Source organism: Anabrus simplex, chromosome 1 (assembly GCF_040414725.1).
Source record: "Anabrus simplex isolate iqAnaSimp1 chromosome 1, ASM4041472v1, whole genome shotgun sequence".
NCBI lineage: Eukaryota > Metazoa > Arthropoda > Insecta > Orthoptera > Tettigoniidae > Anabrus > Anabrus simplex.
The window spans coordinates 1519487781-1519503820 of record NC_090265.1 but is presented as its reverse complement, the minus strand read 5'-3'; the positions used below and the strand labels follow the sequence as shown (position 1 = coordinate 1519503820).

Sequence of the window (16040 nt, the reverse complement as noted above, 5' to 3'; positions counted from 1 at the left end):
ACTTACGGTGTGCAGTAGGTGGTGTCCTCTCTAGTGCGCCTCAAATTTTTTATAAAATGTGCGGGTATTTACGTGAATAATACCAGCCACCAAATAAGCCCGCACCCTAAATTTAGGAAGGCAGATATTGAAAAAATAAATCTATATATATAAAATAAGAGTTTTGTCTGTACATTGCTCAGAATTTGAAAAGAATGGTATTTCTGTATCGGTCATGTCCACAGTAACAAGAAAATGCATTTTTTACTTTTCCGTAATTTCTCTCTGTCTGTCTGTCTGTCTGTACACGCATCACGAGAAAACGGCTGTAGAGAATTTAATGAAAATCGGAATGTAAAGTCAGGTGATGAACCGCTACAATCTAGGCTATAAATTATTTTAATCGCGCCAAGTGAAATGGTAGTTTAGGGGAAGGCCTGAAATTTAATTCTCAAATATTTATGTTATTAGTGGTCGTGTATTAATGAAAATCGCTAGACAAAGATGGGATATAAGTCGCTACAATATAGGCTATACACGCTGAGAAAAATGGTATTTTAGGGGAAGGCCTAAAATTTAATTGTCAAATATTATTTTTATTAGTGGTCGTATTTTCACGAAAATTGGTATGCAAAGTCGGGGAATAGGTCGCTATAATCTACGCTATCAATATAGCTATTCGCACTGAGTGAAATGGTAGTTTAGGGGAAGGCCTGAAATGTAATCTATATATAAAATAAGTGTTTTGTCTGTACATTGCTCAGAATTTGAAAAGAATGGTATTTCTGTATCGGTCATGTCCACAGTAACAAGGAAATGCATTTACTACTTTTCCGTAATTTCTGTATGCATGTATGTATTTATGTATGTATGTATGTATGTATGTATGATTGTACACGGATCAATAGAAAACGGCTGAAGAGAATTTAATGAAAATCGGTATGTAATGTCGAGTGATGAACCACTGATACTAGGCTACAAATTATTTTATTCACGCTGAGTGAAATGGTAGTTTAGGGGAAGGTCTGAAATGTAATTCTCAAATAAGTTATTTATGTTATTAGGGGTCATATCGATAAATACTAAAAATTAAGATAACTTAGTTATGTCGTAACTTAGTAGTAGTTATGTAAAAAGTTATTTCCGATCACTTATGCTTTTACATCGTTACCGTACCGCATATAGTCGGAGATATTCATGAATTTGGATTTTTGTTACCAAGTCCATATCAGCGCCGAGTCACAAGAAAATGGGTAAACAGAATTTAGTGCAAATCGGTATGTAAAGTCTGAGAATAAGGAACTACAGTCTACGATATAAATAATTTTGTAAGACACCCTAATATCACAGAGTCGAAAGAAAACTAATGTGAAGGCCTGCAATATAGAAAGCTCATAAACTTTATCAACAGTAACATTACATTGACCATTGTTTGTTGTGATGTGATTTTTGTCTTCTGTTTCCTCTCATCCCCGATAGATAGGATTACTGCAGCGTACCGAGGTATTTTTAATTTGCTTGACGTCGCACCGACACAGGTAGGTCTTATGGCGACAATGGGATAGGAAATGAATAGTGGTGTGAAGGAAGCGGCCTTGGCTTTAAGGTACAGCCTGGTCTGAATGGTGTGAAAATGGGAAACCACGGAATACCATCATTTTTTTTGTTTGCTTAACGTCGCAAGAACACAGATATGTCTTATGGCGACGATGGGATAGGAAAGGTCTAGGAAGTGGAAGGAAGCGGCCGTGGCTTTAATTAAAGTACAGTCTCGGCATTTGCCTGGTGTGAAAATGGGAAACCACGGAAAACCATCGTCAGGGCTGCCGACAGTGGGGCTCGAACCCACCATCTCCCGAATACCATCTTCATGGTTGCCGGCAGTGGGGTTCGAATCCACTATCTCCCGGATGCAATCTTACAGCTGCGCGCCACACGGCCAACTCGCTTGGTCGTACCGACTGTAACAGCCTGCCTGTATATTGGCGGGAGGTAGCTGGGGTGTAAGATAACTTTCTTCTTTAGCATGCCATTCCTCTGGTACATACATTTTCTGATATATCTGGTAAGTAACACACTGGTTCATCATTGTATTCGAGCTATACAATCTCTACTCTGAGCCACTGAATGGAATGAGTAGTGTGCATATTTAACGGAATAATGGCAGAGGAGTGTTCACGGCAGTCTGCGACCTGGTTATTCCAGCTCTGGAACTTTGGACTGTTAGATCGGCACCATAGTACTCTTCGTTGAAAGTGAGAAAGTGTGCAGTTTTTCATTTGATAGAGTATTTTATATGATAACATTGCTTTCAATCGCTAGATTCCTACTGACGTTTTTGTAATGACCTATGTTGAATTCAGTTAGGAAAACAACAAAGTCAGTCTTTCTGAGAATCCTGTAGCGAAGCACGGGTACATCAGCTAGTAAATAAATAAAAACCAACATTGACGCAAATAAAACCCGCACCCCAATTTTGTTCCCCCAAATTTTTTAAAACATTGTGCGGGTATTATTCGTGTAAATATGGTATATACATATATGTGCATTGTTCAACAGACTATCTGCAAATGGTGGCATAGATCTCGCTTTCGTTTTCCCACTGTTTTCATTGTTGTTGTAAATATGGAGTCTTCCAGCAATCTTTTGTTTGTGTATTATAAGTGTATTTTGGTATGTTGATGAGGTGCTCATGCACGGATTTTATCTGTACAGTGGAACCTCGATTATCCGTTCCCCGAAAATACGTTTTCCCGGAATATGCGTTCAAATTACGTGGTCCCGCGAGCATCGTAATTAAATCACTTTGTAAAAGTCCCGCATTATCCGTTCCTCGAAGAAACGCTTTCCCGGATCAACCGTCCAGAAATTCCAGTCCCATCAATGCTAAATCCTCGATCAATCGTTTTTTAATCAACTGTATCTCACGAAAGGACTGCTATGGCATATTTATGGATCTTGGCGTTGACGCCCCGTCACTGCGATAATTAAAGCAAGTACTGTACCGGTACTAGAAAAGCGATCGGCGGTGAACTTGCATAAGAGACCATCTTAGCATCGCATTCGGGTGGTATTGTTTAGAGAATCTCGGAAAATCATAAAGCAGAGGGTGCCCACAACAATTGCAAGGAGACACGGCGCATTTCGACAGCTCTGCTTGAAGACGGAACGAGTTTCGTCATATGTTCGCACTTATAAAACGCCCATATTATGTCCAGGGTTAGATGTTTATATTTTTACATTTTTTTCGATCATACTGCCGAAGAGGTTTTCGGCACTTTGCTCAGGGCACTGCAGAGTAACTGGGCTTTCAGGCAGGAATCGAAACTGCTCCTTAACACAAATTCAGTACCTTTTGATATTATCGTACATGATATGTTAGCGAGACCAAAACAGATGTTGCACCCTACATAAAAAAAAAAAAAAAAAGAAAGCCATGGGAGGTCTTGGGATTGCCTATTACTGTTTAGGTCCTGATGTAAGACTGGGAATGTGACATTTTCGTGTTAAAATACCAAAAACTGCAGTCGTTTTATTTGCGCACGTTACATTTTAAATGGTTGGTATCATTTCAAACTCGTACTGACATGTGCAGCGAGCGCGTTTTCCAGATGACCTCAAGGTCACGAATAACCGTAATTTCTGAAGTTTTTACATTTCTTTTATCTTTCCAATTTGATTGGATTTGTGACGCGCAGAACTGAATATAATGCATTTGAGAACTTTTAAGAATCGATACTTACATTCGAAACCATGTTTTCGAGTTCAACATAACCTTTAAAAGTCGATGTAGGCCTAATTTGCGCGGTACGAAATTTCCAGAAACTGACTACGATAGGTATACCGGAGACCAAACTACAATGAAAGATTAAGAAATGAACGGATTTCGCCATCATTTTGGGTGCTTTTGTATTTAATAAGCTTTATTTTATTAGATGAGAGAATTAAAAACTACTTGTGGTCGATTGTCGTTTGGCTTGGCGTTATTAGATTTTTCGAAGTTTGACTAGCCTAATCAAAGTTGCTGAACTGAAAGAAGTTTTCACGGGAAACTGACGAAGATTCCCCTGTAAAACTGAATATAAAGTACCGAGATTTTGAACTCGCGTACCGGTAATTAATGCGGTTTCGCGGTCTAACATGCCCGCCTCTCATCCAGAGGGCCCGGGTTCGATTGCGACCAGGTCAGGCAATTTTACCTGGATATAAGTCTGGTTCCAGGTCCACTCAGCCTACGTGAATACCTTTAATTGTGGAGCTATCTAATGGTGAGATGGCGACCCCGATCTACAGAGCCAGGAATATTTGCCGAGAGGATTCGTCGCACTGACCATGCGCACCTCGTAATCTGCAGGCCTTCGGGCTGAGCAGCGGTCGCTTGGCAGGCAAAGTCCCACTGGGGCTGTAGTTTGGTTTGGTTTGGTTTGGTTTAGGAGTTTTTGTGAGATTATAATTATACATATTTAATTTTTGTGATGTTTAGCCAAATTGTTGATGGTTTTCATTCATTCCCGGATTTTCCGTTTTCCCGTGTTGTACGTTTTATTTTCATGGTCCCTCGAAAAACGGAGAATCGAGGTTTCACTGTATATATAAAATAAGAGTTTTGTCTGTACATTGCTCAGAATTTAAAAAGGATGGTATTTCTATATCAGTCGTGTTCACAGCTTCAAGGAAATGCACTTTTTAATTTTCCGTAATTTCTGTCTGTCTGTCTGTATGTATGTATGTACACGCATCATGAGAAAACGGCTGAAGGGAATTTAATGAAAATCGGTATGCAAAGTCGGAGAATAAGTCGCTACAATCAAGGCTATAATTAATTTTATTCGCGCTGAGTGAAATGGTAGTTTAGGGGAAGGGCTAACATTTAATTCTCGAATATTTATGTTATTAGTGGTCATATCTTAATGAAAATCGGTATTCGAAGTCGAGGAATAAGTCGATATAATCTAGGCAATAAATAATTGTATTCACTCTGAATAAAATGGTAGCTTAGGGGAAGGCCTAAAATTTAATTCTCAAATATTTATGTTATTAGTGGTTGTATGGATAAATACTTCATAACTAAAGTTATATAGTATTAAATTTCCGATCATTTAGTCTTATACATTCTTACCAACTATGATCACAGAGACATTCATGAATTTTGATTTTTGTTACTAAGTCCATATCAGCGCCGAGTCACGAGAACATGGGTAAGCAGAATTTAATGAAAATCGGTACGTAAAGTCGGAGAATAAGGAACTAGACTCTACGCTATAAATGATTTTGTAAGACATCCTAATATCACACAGTCAAAAGAAAACTAAATGTGAAGGCCTACAATATAGAAAGCTCATAAAACTGATCAACAATTACATTACATTGACCATTGTCTGTTGTGATGTGCTTTGTGTCTTCTGTCACCACTCCAGATAGATAGGATTACTGCTGCATACCGATTATTTCTTTATTCGCCTTAGCTCGCACCGACGCAGATAGGTCTTACGGTGACGATGGGATAGGAAAGGGCTAGGAGTGTGAAGGAAGCGGCCTTGGCCTTAAATAAGGTATAGCCCCAGCATTTGCCTAGTGTGAAAATGGGAAACCAAGGAATACCATCTTCAGGGCTGCCAACAGTGGAGTTCGAATCCACTATCTCCTGGATGCAAGCTCACAGCTGCGTGTCCCTAACCATACGGCCAACTCGCCCGGTCGTACTGAGTGCAACAGCCTGCCTGAATATTGGCGGGAAGTAGCTGGGGAGTTAGAAAACTTTCTTCTTTAGCATGCCATTCCTCTGGTTCATAAATTTTCTGATACTACTGGCACGTAACACACTGGTTCATAATAGCATTCAAGCTATTCAATCCCTACTCTGAGGCACTGATTGGAATGAGCAGTTTGCATATTTCACAGAGCGATAGCACAGGAGTGTTCACGACAATCTGCGGCCTGGTCATTCCAGCTCTAGAACTTTGTCTTGCTAGATCGGGACCGCAGTACTGTTCGTTAAAAGTGAGAAAATGTGCTGTTTTTCATTTGATCGAGTATTTTATATGATAACATTGCTTTTTATCCCTAAATTCCTACTGATGTGTTTGTAATGACCTATTCTGATTTTAAGGACCAAATCCACAAATTCAGTTTTCCTGAGAATCCCGTAGCGAAGCACAGGTACATCAGCTAGTTAAGAATATAGTTAGATATTTTAGAATCAGTGGAGTTATTGATGAACCTAGGTGCAGTTCCTACCTATTTAGTCGTTTTCAGAAGGTTACGTAAGGCCTGAAGCAGATGTACCAGTACGCAGCATTATGTACACGCCCTGGGATATAAAGAATTATCATACTCTATCTAAATTCGAGGGATCCATTCTGGTGAACTCCGTCACCCATACTACGGAGATTCCGATTAATTATGTTTCCTAATTTTATTAAGTTTTGAGTAATTTTATTTATTATATTTTATTATTATTTATTGGTATTCACAAATAGTTACACACGAACCAACTTTTTCTATTTTGGGGTAGATATTAAATACTGTATTTGTAAAAAAAACTAGGTATAATCGTAACTAGCTGATGTACCCGTGCTTCGCTATGGGATTCTCAGAAAGACTGATTTGGTGGTTTTCCTAACTTAATTCAACATAGGTCATTACAAAAACGTCAGTAGGAATGTAGCGATTGAAAGCAATGTTATGATATAAAATACTCGATCAAATGAAAAACCGCACACTTTCTCACTTTCAACGAATAGTACTACGGTGCCGATCTAACAGTTCAAAGTTCCAGAGCTGGAATAACCAGGTCGCAGACTGCCGTGAACACTCCTCCGTCATTATTCAGTTAAATATGCACACTACTCATTCCAATCAGTGGCACAGAGTAGGGATTGTATAGCTCGAATACTATGATGAACCAGTGTGTTACGTACCAGATATATCAGAAAATGTATGAACAAGAGGAATGGCATGCTAAAGAAGAAAGTTATCTTACACCCCAGCTACTTCCCACCAATATACAGGCAGGCTGTTACAGTCGGTACGACCAAGCAAGTTGGCCGTGTGGTTAGGGGCGCACAGCTGTGAGATTGCATCCGGGAGATAGTGGATTCGAACCCCACTACCGGCAACCCTGAAGATGGTATTCGGAAGATGGTGGGTTTGAGCCCCACTGTTGGCAGCCCTGACGATGGTTCTCCGTGGTTTCCCATTTTCACACCAGGCAAATGCCGGGACTCTACCTTAATTAAAGCCATGGCTGCTTCCTTCCACTTCCTAGACCTTTCCTATCCCATCGTCGCATAAGACATATCTGTGTCGGTGCGACGTTAAGCAGAAAAAAGTGGTATTCCGTGGTTTCCCATTTTCACACCAGTCACACTAGGCTGTACCTTAAAGCCAAGGCCGCTTCCTTCACACCACTATTCATTTCCTATCCCATCGATGCCATAAGACCTACCTGTGTTGGTGCGACGTCAAGCAAATTAACAAAAAACTCGGTACGCTGCATTAATCCTATCTATCAGGGATGAGAGGAAAGAGAAGACAAAAAGCACATCACAACAAACAATGGTCAATGTAGTTTTATTGTTGATAAAGTTTATGAGCTTTCTATATTGCAGGCCTTCCCATTAATTTTCTTTCGACTCTGTGATATTAGGGTGTCTTACAAAATTATTTATATCGTAGACTGTAATTCCTTATTTTCAGACTTTACATACCGATTTTCACTAACTCAGTTTACCCATTTTCTCGTGACTCGGTGCCGTCCAAATTCATGAATGTCTCCGATTATATGCGGTACGGTAACAATGTGTAAGACACAAGTGATCGGAAATTGAATAACTTCTTACATAACTACTACTAACTTACGACATAACTAAAGTTAGGTTAGTTATGTAGTATTTATGGATACGACCACTAATAACATAAGTAACTTATTTGAGAATTACATTTCAGACCTTCCCCTAAACTACCATTTCACTCGGCGTGAATAAAATAATTTGTAGCCTAGATTGCAGTGGTTCATCACCCGTCATTACATACTGATTTTCATTAAATTCTCTTCAGCCGTTTTATCGTGATGCGTGTACATACATCCATACAGACAGAAATTACGGAAAAGTAAAAAATGCATTTCGTTGTCACTGTGGACATAACCGACACAGAAATACCATTCTTTTCAAATTCTGAGTAATGTACAGACAAAACTCTTATTTTATATATATAGATTTACCGATACGACCACTAATAACATAAATAACTTATTTGAGAATTACATTTCAGGCCTTCCCCTAAACTACCATTTCACTCAGCGTGAATAAAATAATTTATAGCCGAGCTTGTAGTGGTTTATCACCCGACATTACATACCGATTTTCATTAAATTCTCTTCAGCCGTTTTCTATTGATGCGTGTATAATCAGACAGATAGACAGACAGACAGAAATTACAGAAAAGTAAAAAATGCATTTCTTTGTTACTGTGGACATGACAGATACAGAAATACCATTCATTTCAAATTCTGAGCAATGTACAGGCAAAACACTTGTTTTATACATAGATTACATTTCAGGCCCTCCCCTAAACTACCATTTCACTCAGTGCGAATAACATTATTGATAGCCTAGATTATAGCGTCCTATTCCCTGACTTTGCATACCAATTTTTGTGAAGATACGACCACTAATAAAATAAATATTTGATAATTAAATTTTAGGCCTTCCCCTAAACTACCATTTTTCTCAGCGTGTATAGCCTATATTGTAGTGACTTATTTTCCATCTTTGTCTAGCAATTTTCATTAAGACACGACCACTAACAACAAATATTTGAGAATTAAATTTCAGGCCTTCCCCTAAATTACCATTTCACTCAGCGCGATTAAAATAATTTATAGCCTAGATTGTAGCGGTTCATCACCCGACTTTACATTCCGATTTTCATTAAATTCTCTTCAGCCGTTTTCTCGTGATGCGTGTACATACATACATACATACATACATACAGGCAGACAGACATACAGAAATTACGGAAAAGTAAAAAATGCATTTTCTTGTTACTGTGGACATGACCGATACAGAAATACCATTCTTTTCAAATTCTGAGCAACGTACAGACAAAACTCTTATTTTATATATATAGATGAATTATCTGAAACTGATGAAGTAAGCAACAAAACCACCTCAAAAATACTGTGTAGTGTAATTTAAACCTATATCCCGAGTCCAAGGATGCTCATCACCACACTGAAAAAGCACAGTGGGATAATGCCATGTGTTGTTGCAGCAATGAGACAAGATTTTGTACTGCAGTAAAAAAGTATAACGTTTTAGAAATGACAATAATAACTGAACTTCTCACCTTCTTGGAAATGTAGAAAGTATCGTAACGGTTGACAATTTCGGTGAGCTGCTCACAGGCTAAGGTTGGCCATTCTGCTTTGTCACCAGCTGCTCTTATTCCAGCTAAGTGACATTTTACAGCACCATCACGAACTTCCATGAATTGAGGGACTAGTCGACGCAAGTATGTTATAGGAACGGTTTCTACTATTGCAAAATCCTTCAGGAACACCTACAAGCAAGAAAACCAGATCAAATACATAGTTGTCATGTTATTTAATTTATTTCTATAAGAGAATTTGAATCATTCCACAGTTCTAGGCATGATACTTTTGAGCTAGTTTCAGATGTTTATACTTTTATTTACCAACAGTTCATAAACCTACAGTTTACCAGTTTTTCTTATGTACTTTTGACCTCCTAACTTCATTAATCACAAAATTTAGGAAGTGCATCTATACCAGAAACTACGGAAATAAAGAAAAAGCTTTCTGTTCTGGGTGTGACTGAATTGCCCAGTACTTTTATACAGAGGGTGGAAAGAACTGATACACCAAATGAAGAAAAGTAATAGATACTGGGTAGAGGATCACAATGTTGCAAGTTTCGAGCCTGTAGCTTGCACCATTCTTGAGGATAGTTGTGTTTTGGGAATTACAAGAACTGCAACGCAACAACTGGCATCATCACTGGAATATTCCAAGTTATGCATAATGAGATATTACTGATTAGCCGGGGTACATGAGCAACTGCTTAAAATGGTTGCAGCGTACTGTTGTATCATCAAGGTCGAGCATCTGGTCAGTGCTGCTAACTTACGAACACATAAAATAGCCAAACTGTACTGTTCATGCAACTGAAATAACACTCACTAACGGCCAAATGTTTTACAACTTATCTGTTATAAGATTGAATTTCTCATTTCCTATACATGCAATCAGTTTCTGACTGAAATAAGATGCTAACACATTCTTAAGGGCACAGAAATTATTAAGAATTCCACAGTTTACATAACTGCATTGAACTGGTTTAAATGTCTTATTCTGAGACTCTCAGGCAGCCAGGAAGCTAACTGATGGAATTCAGGGATTTCCCGAGTGATGGACTGGTTGACAGCCTGCAGTGCTGTAAATGAATGGTTGAAACACCGGAGTAATGAATGATGCAACTAATAACCGTTGTACCATTTTGTCAAAGGCCACCAATAAGTTAAACATACAATACGTCTTGACCGTCAATTGCAGTGAATATATTAAAATCCATTTATAAGTAAAGCACCAAATGGGAGAAAGCCAAAATAACTCACCTAACTGAAATTTATTGGTAAAAATGTAGCTAATAGCTGAAGTCAAAATTTTGTAGCAAATGAGTTTAAGGCTCAGTTGTCAGTAGCACGCTCTTTTGGCAAGTTTGCTGCAAACAGATTGTGAGTGGTTTGTATCCCATCGCAGATCATCTTGAAGATAATGTTCCATATTTTCCTATTTTCACCTTCAGGGTACAAATAAGTGAGAGGAATCATCACTGGAATGTTCCAAGTTATGCTTACTGTGATACTGATTAGTTATCAAACGTTCATCACATTTGCGCAGTTTAATGCATAAAGTTGCATCTGTACTGTCACAATACTCTGTCAATGAACTAGTGCTAATTGTTCAACTGGGAACAATTAACCCTCTTGTTTTTGTTGACAGCGGATCTACAGTGTTGTCACTTTAGCCATTTTATACCTTGTTCTAACTAATTTGAAAACTAGAGAAGCCCTTGCTCGTAAAGCATCTAAATACGTCAACTTTAACAGAACCCTTGCAAATGGCAAACAGCATCTTCTATGATGTAAAGCTACCAGCACAAACTACAGTATATACACTGTGCCACAGAACTATAGGAAAAGTTGTGCCTTTTGTCCCTCAAGAAAGCATTGCATGACTTGGTTCTTTTGTAGTCATTGTTTGCGAGCCATATATGTTGAGCATCAAGTAATGGTTTGTTAGGAATTTGATAAAGTATGGAAGTGCTAAAACTAGTTGAAAATCTTTTGAAAGAGATGCAATATTACTGTGTGTATGTCATCATCATCATCATCATTAGTTTTCTACTCCAGTTGCCCGGGTACGGTTTACAAGCTCTCTCCACTTCTGTCTATCAATGTGCCACTCTTCTCTCAAGACGACATCCCAACCAACTCCTCTTGTTCCTATGTCCTTTTTTACTTGGTCCAGCCATCTCTTCCTAGGTCTTCCTACCGGTCATTTTCCGGCCATGAATGTGTGTAGCCATTGTTTTGTTGTCCTTGTCCTTCTATTGTCCATTCGTTTGACATGGCCAAACAATTTCAAACGGGCCCTTGTCACTTTTTCATTCAGGGATGGGTACACACCAGCTTCCTCCCTTATTCTTTCATTCCTTACCCTGTCCCTTTTTGTTTTCTGTACCATAGTTAGTAGGAACTTCATTTCTGCGGCTTGTAGTTTGCTATCCACTTGTTGGGTTGTTGTGTAGGTTTCTAGGCCATATGTTATTATGGGGGTGAAGTATGATTGGAATAGAATCTGCTTTGATCTTAAGGGAACTTGTTCGTTCCAGAGGAGGTTCCGAACTTCATGGTAAAACTGAGCTGATTTTTGAATGCGGTTGTTAATCTCATCCTGTATTCTGTTATCACTTGAAATATGTCAGGTCAGGAGTGATCCTGCTACCGTATGCGACAGTAGACGGTACTACCTGCGACTGTGTAGCCGAGGGTTGGGCGGCCGACACCAAACCCGACAAACTAGGGGAAGACCAACAGCTACGGGTGGAGGAATTTTCCCCTAGAAGGTTTGATGAGACCCTTGTGTAGGAAATGACACACATATTCATCAGCTGCTGCCTTGCAGTGAGATAGGGGACTGCCAAAGGCTAAGGGAGAATACCCCTGACAGAAAATCCTCAGCAGTGTTAGGCTTAGCAAGTCAACTGGGGGATAATTAGAAGAGGACACCACTGCCTTGCAGAGAAGAGGGATCTTCAAAGGTTAAGGGAGTAAACCCCGAAAGAAAATCCTCACCTGTGTTGGGCCAAGCAAGTCACCAGTAGAGTATGAATATACTGCTTTCAAACCTAAAACAAGCCTCGGGTGGAAGAATAAATTAAATGCCGGACATGACAGTTCTTCTCGTTCCGTCCAAATTTATGATGGCCAAAAGCCTGATGCTCATCGGAGATACTGGAAGATATAAAACCCTCCCAAGAAGGAGCGACTGAAAATTGATACACTCAAACACTCAATATCCTCTCTCTCACCAACAAATATGAAAAAAATAACACACCCACATGCGCGCTCGCTCACTCCGTGAAAACATCGTTGGCCCCCATGGCTATGGTAACAAACTCTGAAGGGGAGAACCTGATCGATTTCTCTGTGCGAAACAACTTAACTATACAGAACACATGGCATCAGAAGAGGGAGAGCCATAAAATAACTAGATACAGCTGGGATGGAAAGCTCAAGACTATGATCGACTTCATCATCACTGATAGAAAAGCAGGTCAGTATGTTACAGATGTTAAAGTCATTCCCAGCGAGTGCCTAGATAGCGACCATCGGCTATTAATCACTGATCTAAAAGATGTCCATGTGCCCAAAATTAAACAAAAGAAAATGCCAAAGATTAAGACATGGCTGTTGAAGGACATGGAGAAGAAAGGAAACTATGAAGCGAGGATAACAGCCAAATTACCCAAAACTGCTAAAGTGGGAGTAGAAGAAGAATGGTACTTATTCAAAGAAACCCTTGTAAAAGAAGCCATGGAAATTTGCGGAGAAACAAGTGCCACAACAAAAGAGAAGGAAACATTTTGGTGGAATGACCGAGTGAAGAGACAGCAGTTAAAGATAGAAATTTACTGAAAAGAAAATTAGACCTCAAAAAACAGAAAACAGAAAATAGAAAAAATGAATTAGAAATTGATTATCTAGCAAAGGAATACAGGAAAAGAAACCGGCTGTAAAAATACAGATCCAGGAAGAATAGGAAAAGTGATGGGATGACTTTTACTACAAGGATAGAGGAAGACTGTCAAGGGAGTAGGAAACTACTGTACGAAATAGTAAACAGTAAAAGAAAATGAATATGTAAACATCCTTGCACTGGAATCAGATGATGGTAGCTTAATATGAACAGAGGAAGGCATCAGGGATGAAATAAAGAAGTACTTCAACGTGCTGTTAAATGGAGATGGGGCAACACCACCAATGACTGTAGTATAGGCGTGGCCAAAAACAACAAATATCCATTATAACATGGCCTGAGGTAGAAACAGCACTAAAGAGCATGTGAAATGAGAAGTCCTCAGGCTGATGATCTCAGCTCAAGACATGATAAAGGCAGCTGGAATACCAGGCCTGAATTGACTACATAGAGTATTATCAGTGATTTGGGAAAGAAACAAAATCCCAGAAGACTGGAGAAAAGGAGTCATCATCCCACTGTTCAAAAAGGGCAACCGATGGAAATGTGGAAATTACAGAGGCATCACGCTGTTGTCACACACACTGAAGCTGCTGGAAAAGATCATAGAAATGAGACTGAGGAAGATAGTGGAACCTTTGCTTGAGGAAAAACAACACAGGTACAGGAAAGGTCGAAGTACTGTGGATCTTATCTTTGCAGTAACATAGCTACAAATGTTTTGGAAATGAAAAATAGTAAGATTTTTTTAAATTCTTGGATTTCATCACATGTATTGTGTGTGCCATGATCTAAGTGAAAAACAGGCAGGATGAAAGGCATACATATCTACAGTTACAATGTGAATTGACCATTAAATTTAAAATCTTAAACTATAAAAAACATAAAAATGGTTACAAGAAAATGTACCTAATCACTCTCATTTATTACACATACATTTGAATAATAATACAGTCAAACCTTGATATCTCTACTCTAATCTCCATTACTCAAATTTTCAGTATCTCGAAGTAACTTGCATTTTCTGGCCGTTTCCCCTAATCTTCACGTGTATTTATTTCTCTATTACTTGAAATTCGGTTACATGAATTTCTCGAATTCTCGAAGCATACATTTCCATCCTAAAAGAATAATAAATACCTCAAATTTTGTGCAAAATTAACTGTGCAATACGGCATTTGTGGTTTGTGAGGAACAGTTAACAAGTAAAGAACGGGTTACAGTGAAGCTGGGAACAAAAAGGACGGGAACCAAAACACTCGAACTTCTAGCGATCGGAAAATCGGCAAAGCCTCGCTGTTCCTTGGATGTCAATTAATTACTGGTCACGTACGAAATCAAGCCCAGAAGTCGCGGATGACAAGCTCCATTTACGAAACTCAGTTGCGTGGTATTGACGAGAAGTTTCAACTTGAAGGGAGGAAAGGTTAACAGTAACTAACAAAAGAGACTAACGGATTTTTTCTGAAGGTGTTAACGAAGCTATGTTTCTTGTTTCACTACTGTATTTACTGTATCCTCTCTACTAAAAAGTTACTATAATAAATGCTATAATTAAAGTGATGCCGTAAAATAGTGTTTCTTTGTATATTTTTAAGTACGGTACTGTTAAAAATAATGCATTCAGTGAAAGCCCGTAGGTACATATGATTCAATTATGTACTATACATGCTCAAAAACGGTATTCTCTATATCTCAAAATTTCGATAATTTGAAATAAAATTTATCTCCCGAGGTGATTCGAGATATCAAGGTTCCACTGTATTTATATCACACCAACACACACAACAAAAAACATAACAGTTTCCTTTATTAGACTGTAAAATGAATGGAAATTTAATTTTATAGGTATCTTTGAACACTTGAAGATAACATTTATTATGTTTTTTTGGCCATAACATGAAGAGAAAGTACCAGAAACTGTCACCAACACAATTCCCTGAAATACATTCAACTCATTAAAATTATGAAGTAAGAAAGAACAAAATTACATCGAAATACGCAAAACTACCACATACAAAACAGATCGGTATTCTTCTTGCTTCCGAATTTGGCCAACTGTGGACCGCGTGAAAGTTAATACTTTCTGGCCATTCTTTTTTTCTCTTCCCAGAACTTCTTCATTCGTTCACTCCTTATTTTTCTCTGTTCCTCAGATATTACAAATTTGGGCCTGTTCTTCCGCTGCTCTTCATGGAATTTGTATATCCCATACATTATTAACATACTACTTTGACACGGGGAAAAGCACAGAACCGCTAGAAAAAACATGTGGCCTACAACTCCAACGAAATTACGTACAGAAACGATGTTAATAGTGCGCGAACCACACAATAAGAAAGTACTGTAATTCTTTCGTCCCAATTAACCGAGTCGCTAGCGTGCACTCACTTGTCTTGTTTGTAGGATGATTACCATTCCGAATCCCCAGCCGGAAAGCAACCATGATGCTGTAGCGAGCAGGAAACACGATATACGAAGGTGACGGACGATACACTCGCAAAATAAAGCATCAAATAAATATGCTTGAAAATAAGGTTGTGTAAATTACACAAGCACATAAGAATTTATCCTTTATCCTGCGGCTAGAGTGTTGACCGTACTGGAGGTTATATTTGTCAAAAATAGGAAGAATTAAAAATAAATAGGAAAATGGGAAGAGAGTTAAAAACGGAAAGTTTCCGGGTAAATTGGAAGGGTTGGCAGGTATGCAGTAAAAATGCTAACAGAAAAGTACTGCGAATAAGGAAGAAATCTTGTGATTGCATTTGTGGAC

The 16040-nt window shown here is 38.7% G+C and overlaps 1 protein-coding gene across 2 annotated transcripts in view; it reads right to left on the bottom strand.

The window, feature by feature from the left end:
* The window catches only part of qin, an 870645-nt gene that overhangs the window by 256815 nt on the left and 597790 nt on the right, over positions 1 to 16040 (bottom strand). For both annotated transcript variants that reach the window (XM_067138014.2, XM_067138015.2), the window contains one exon: positions 9331 to 9543. In XM_067138014.2, coding sequence (XP_066994115.1) covers positions 9331 to 9543 — 213 coding nt within the window. The remainder of the gene's footprint in view (positions 1 to 9330; positions 9544 to 16040) is intronic.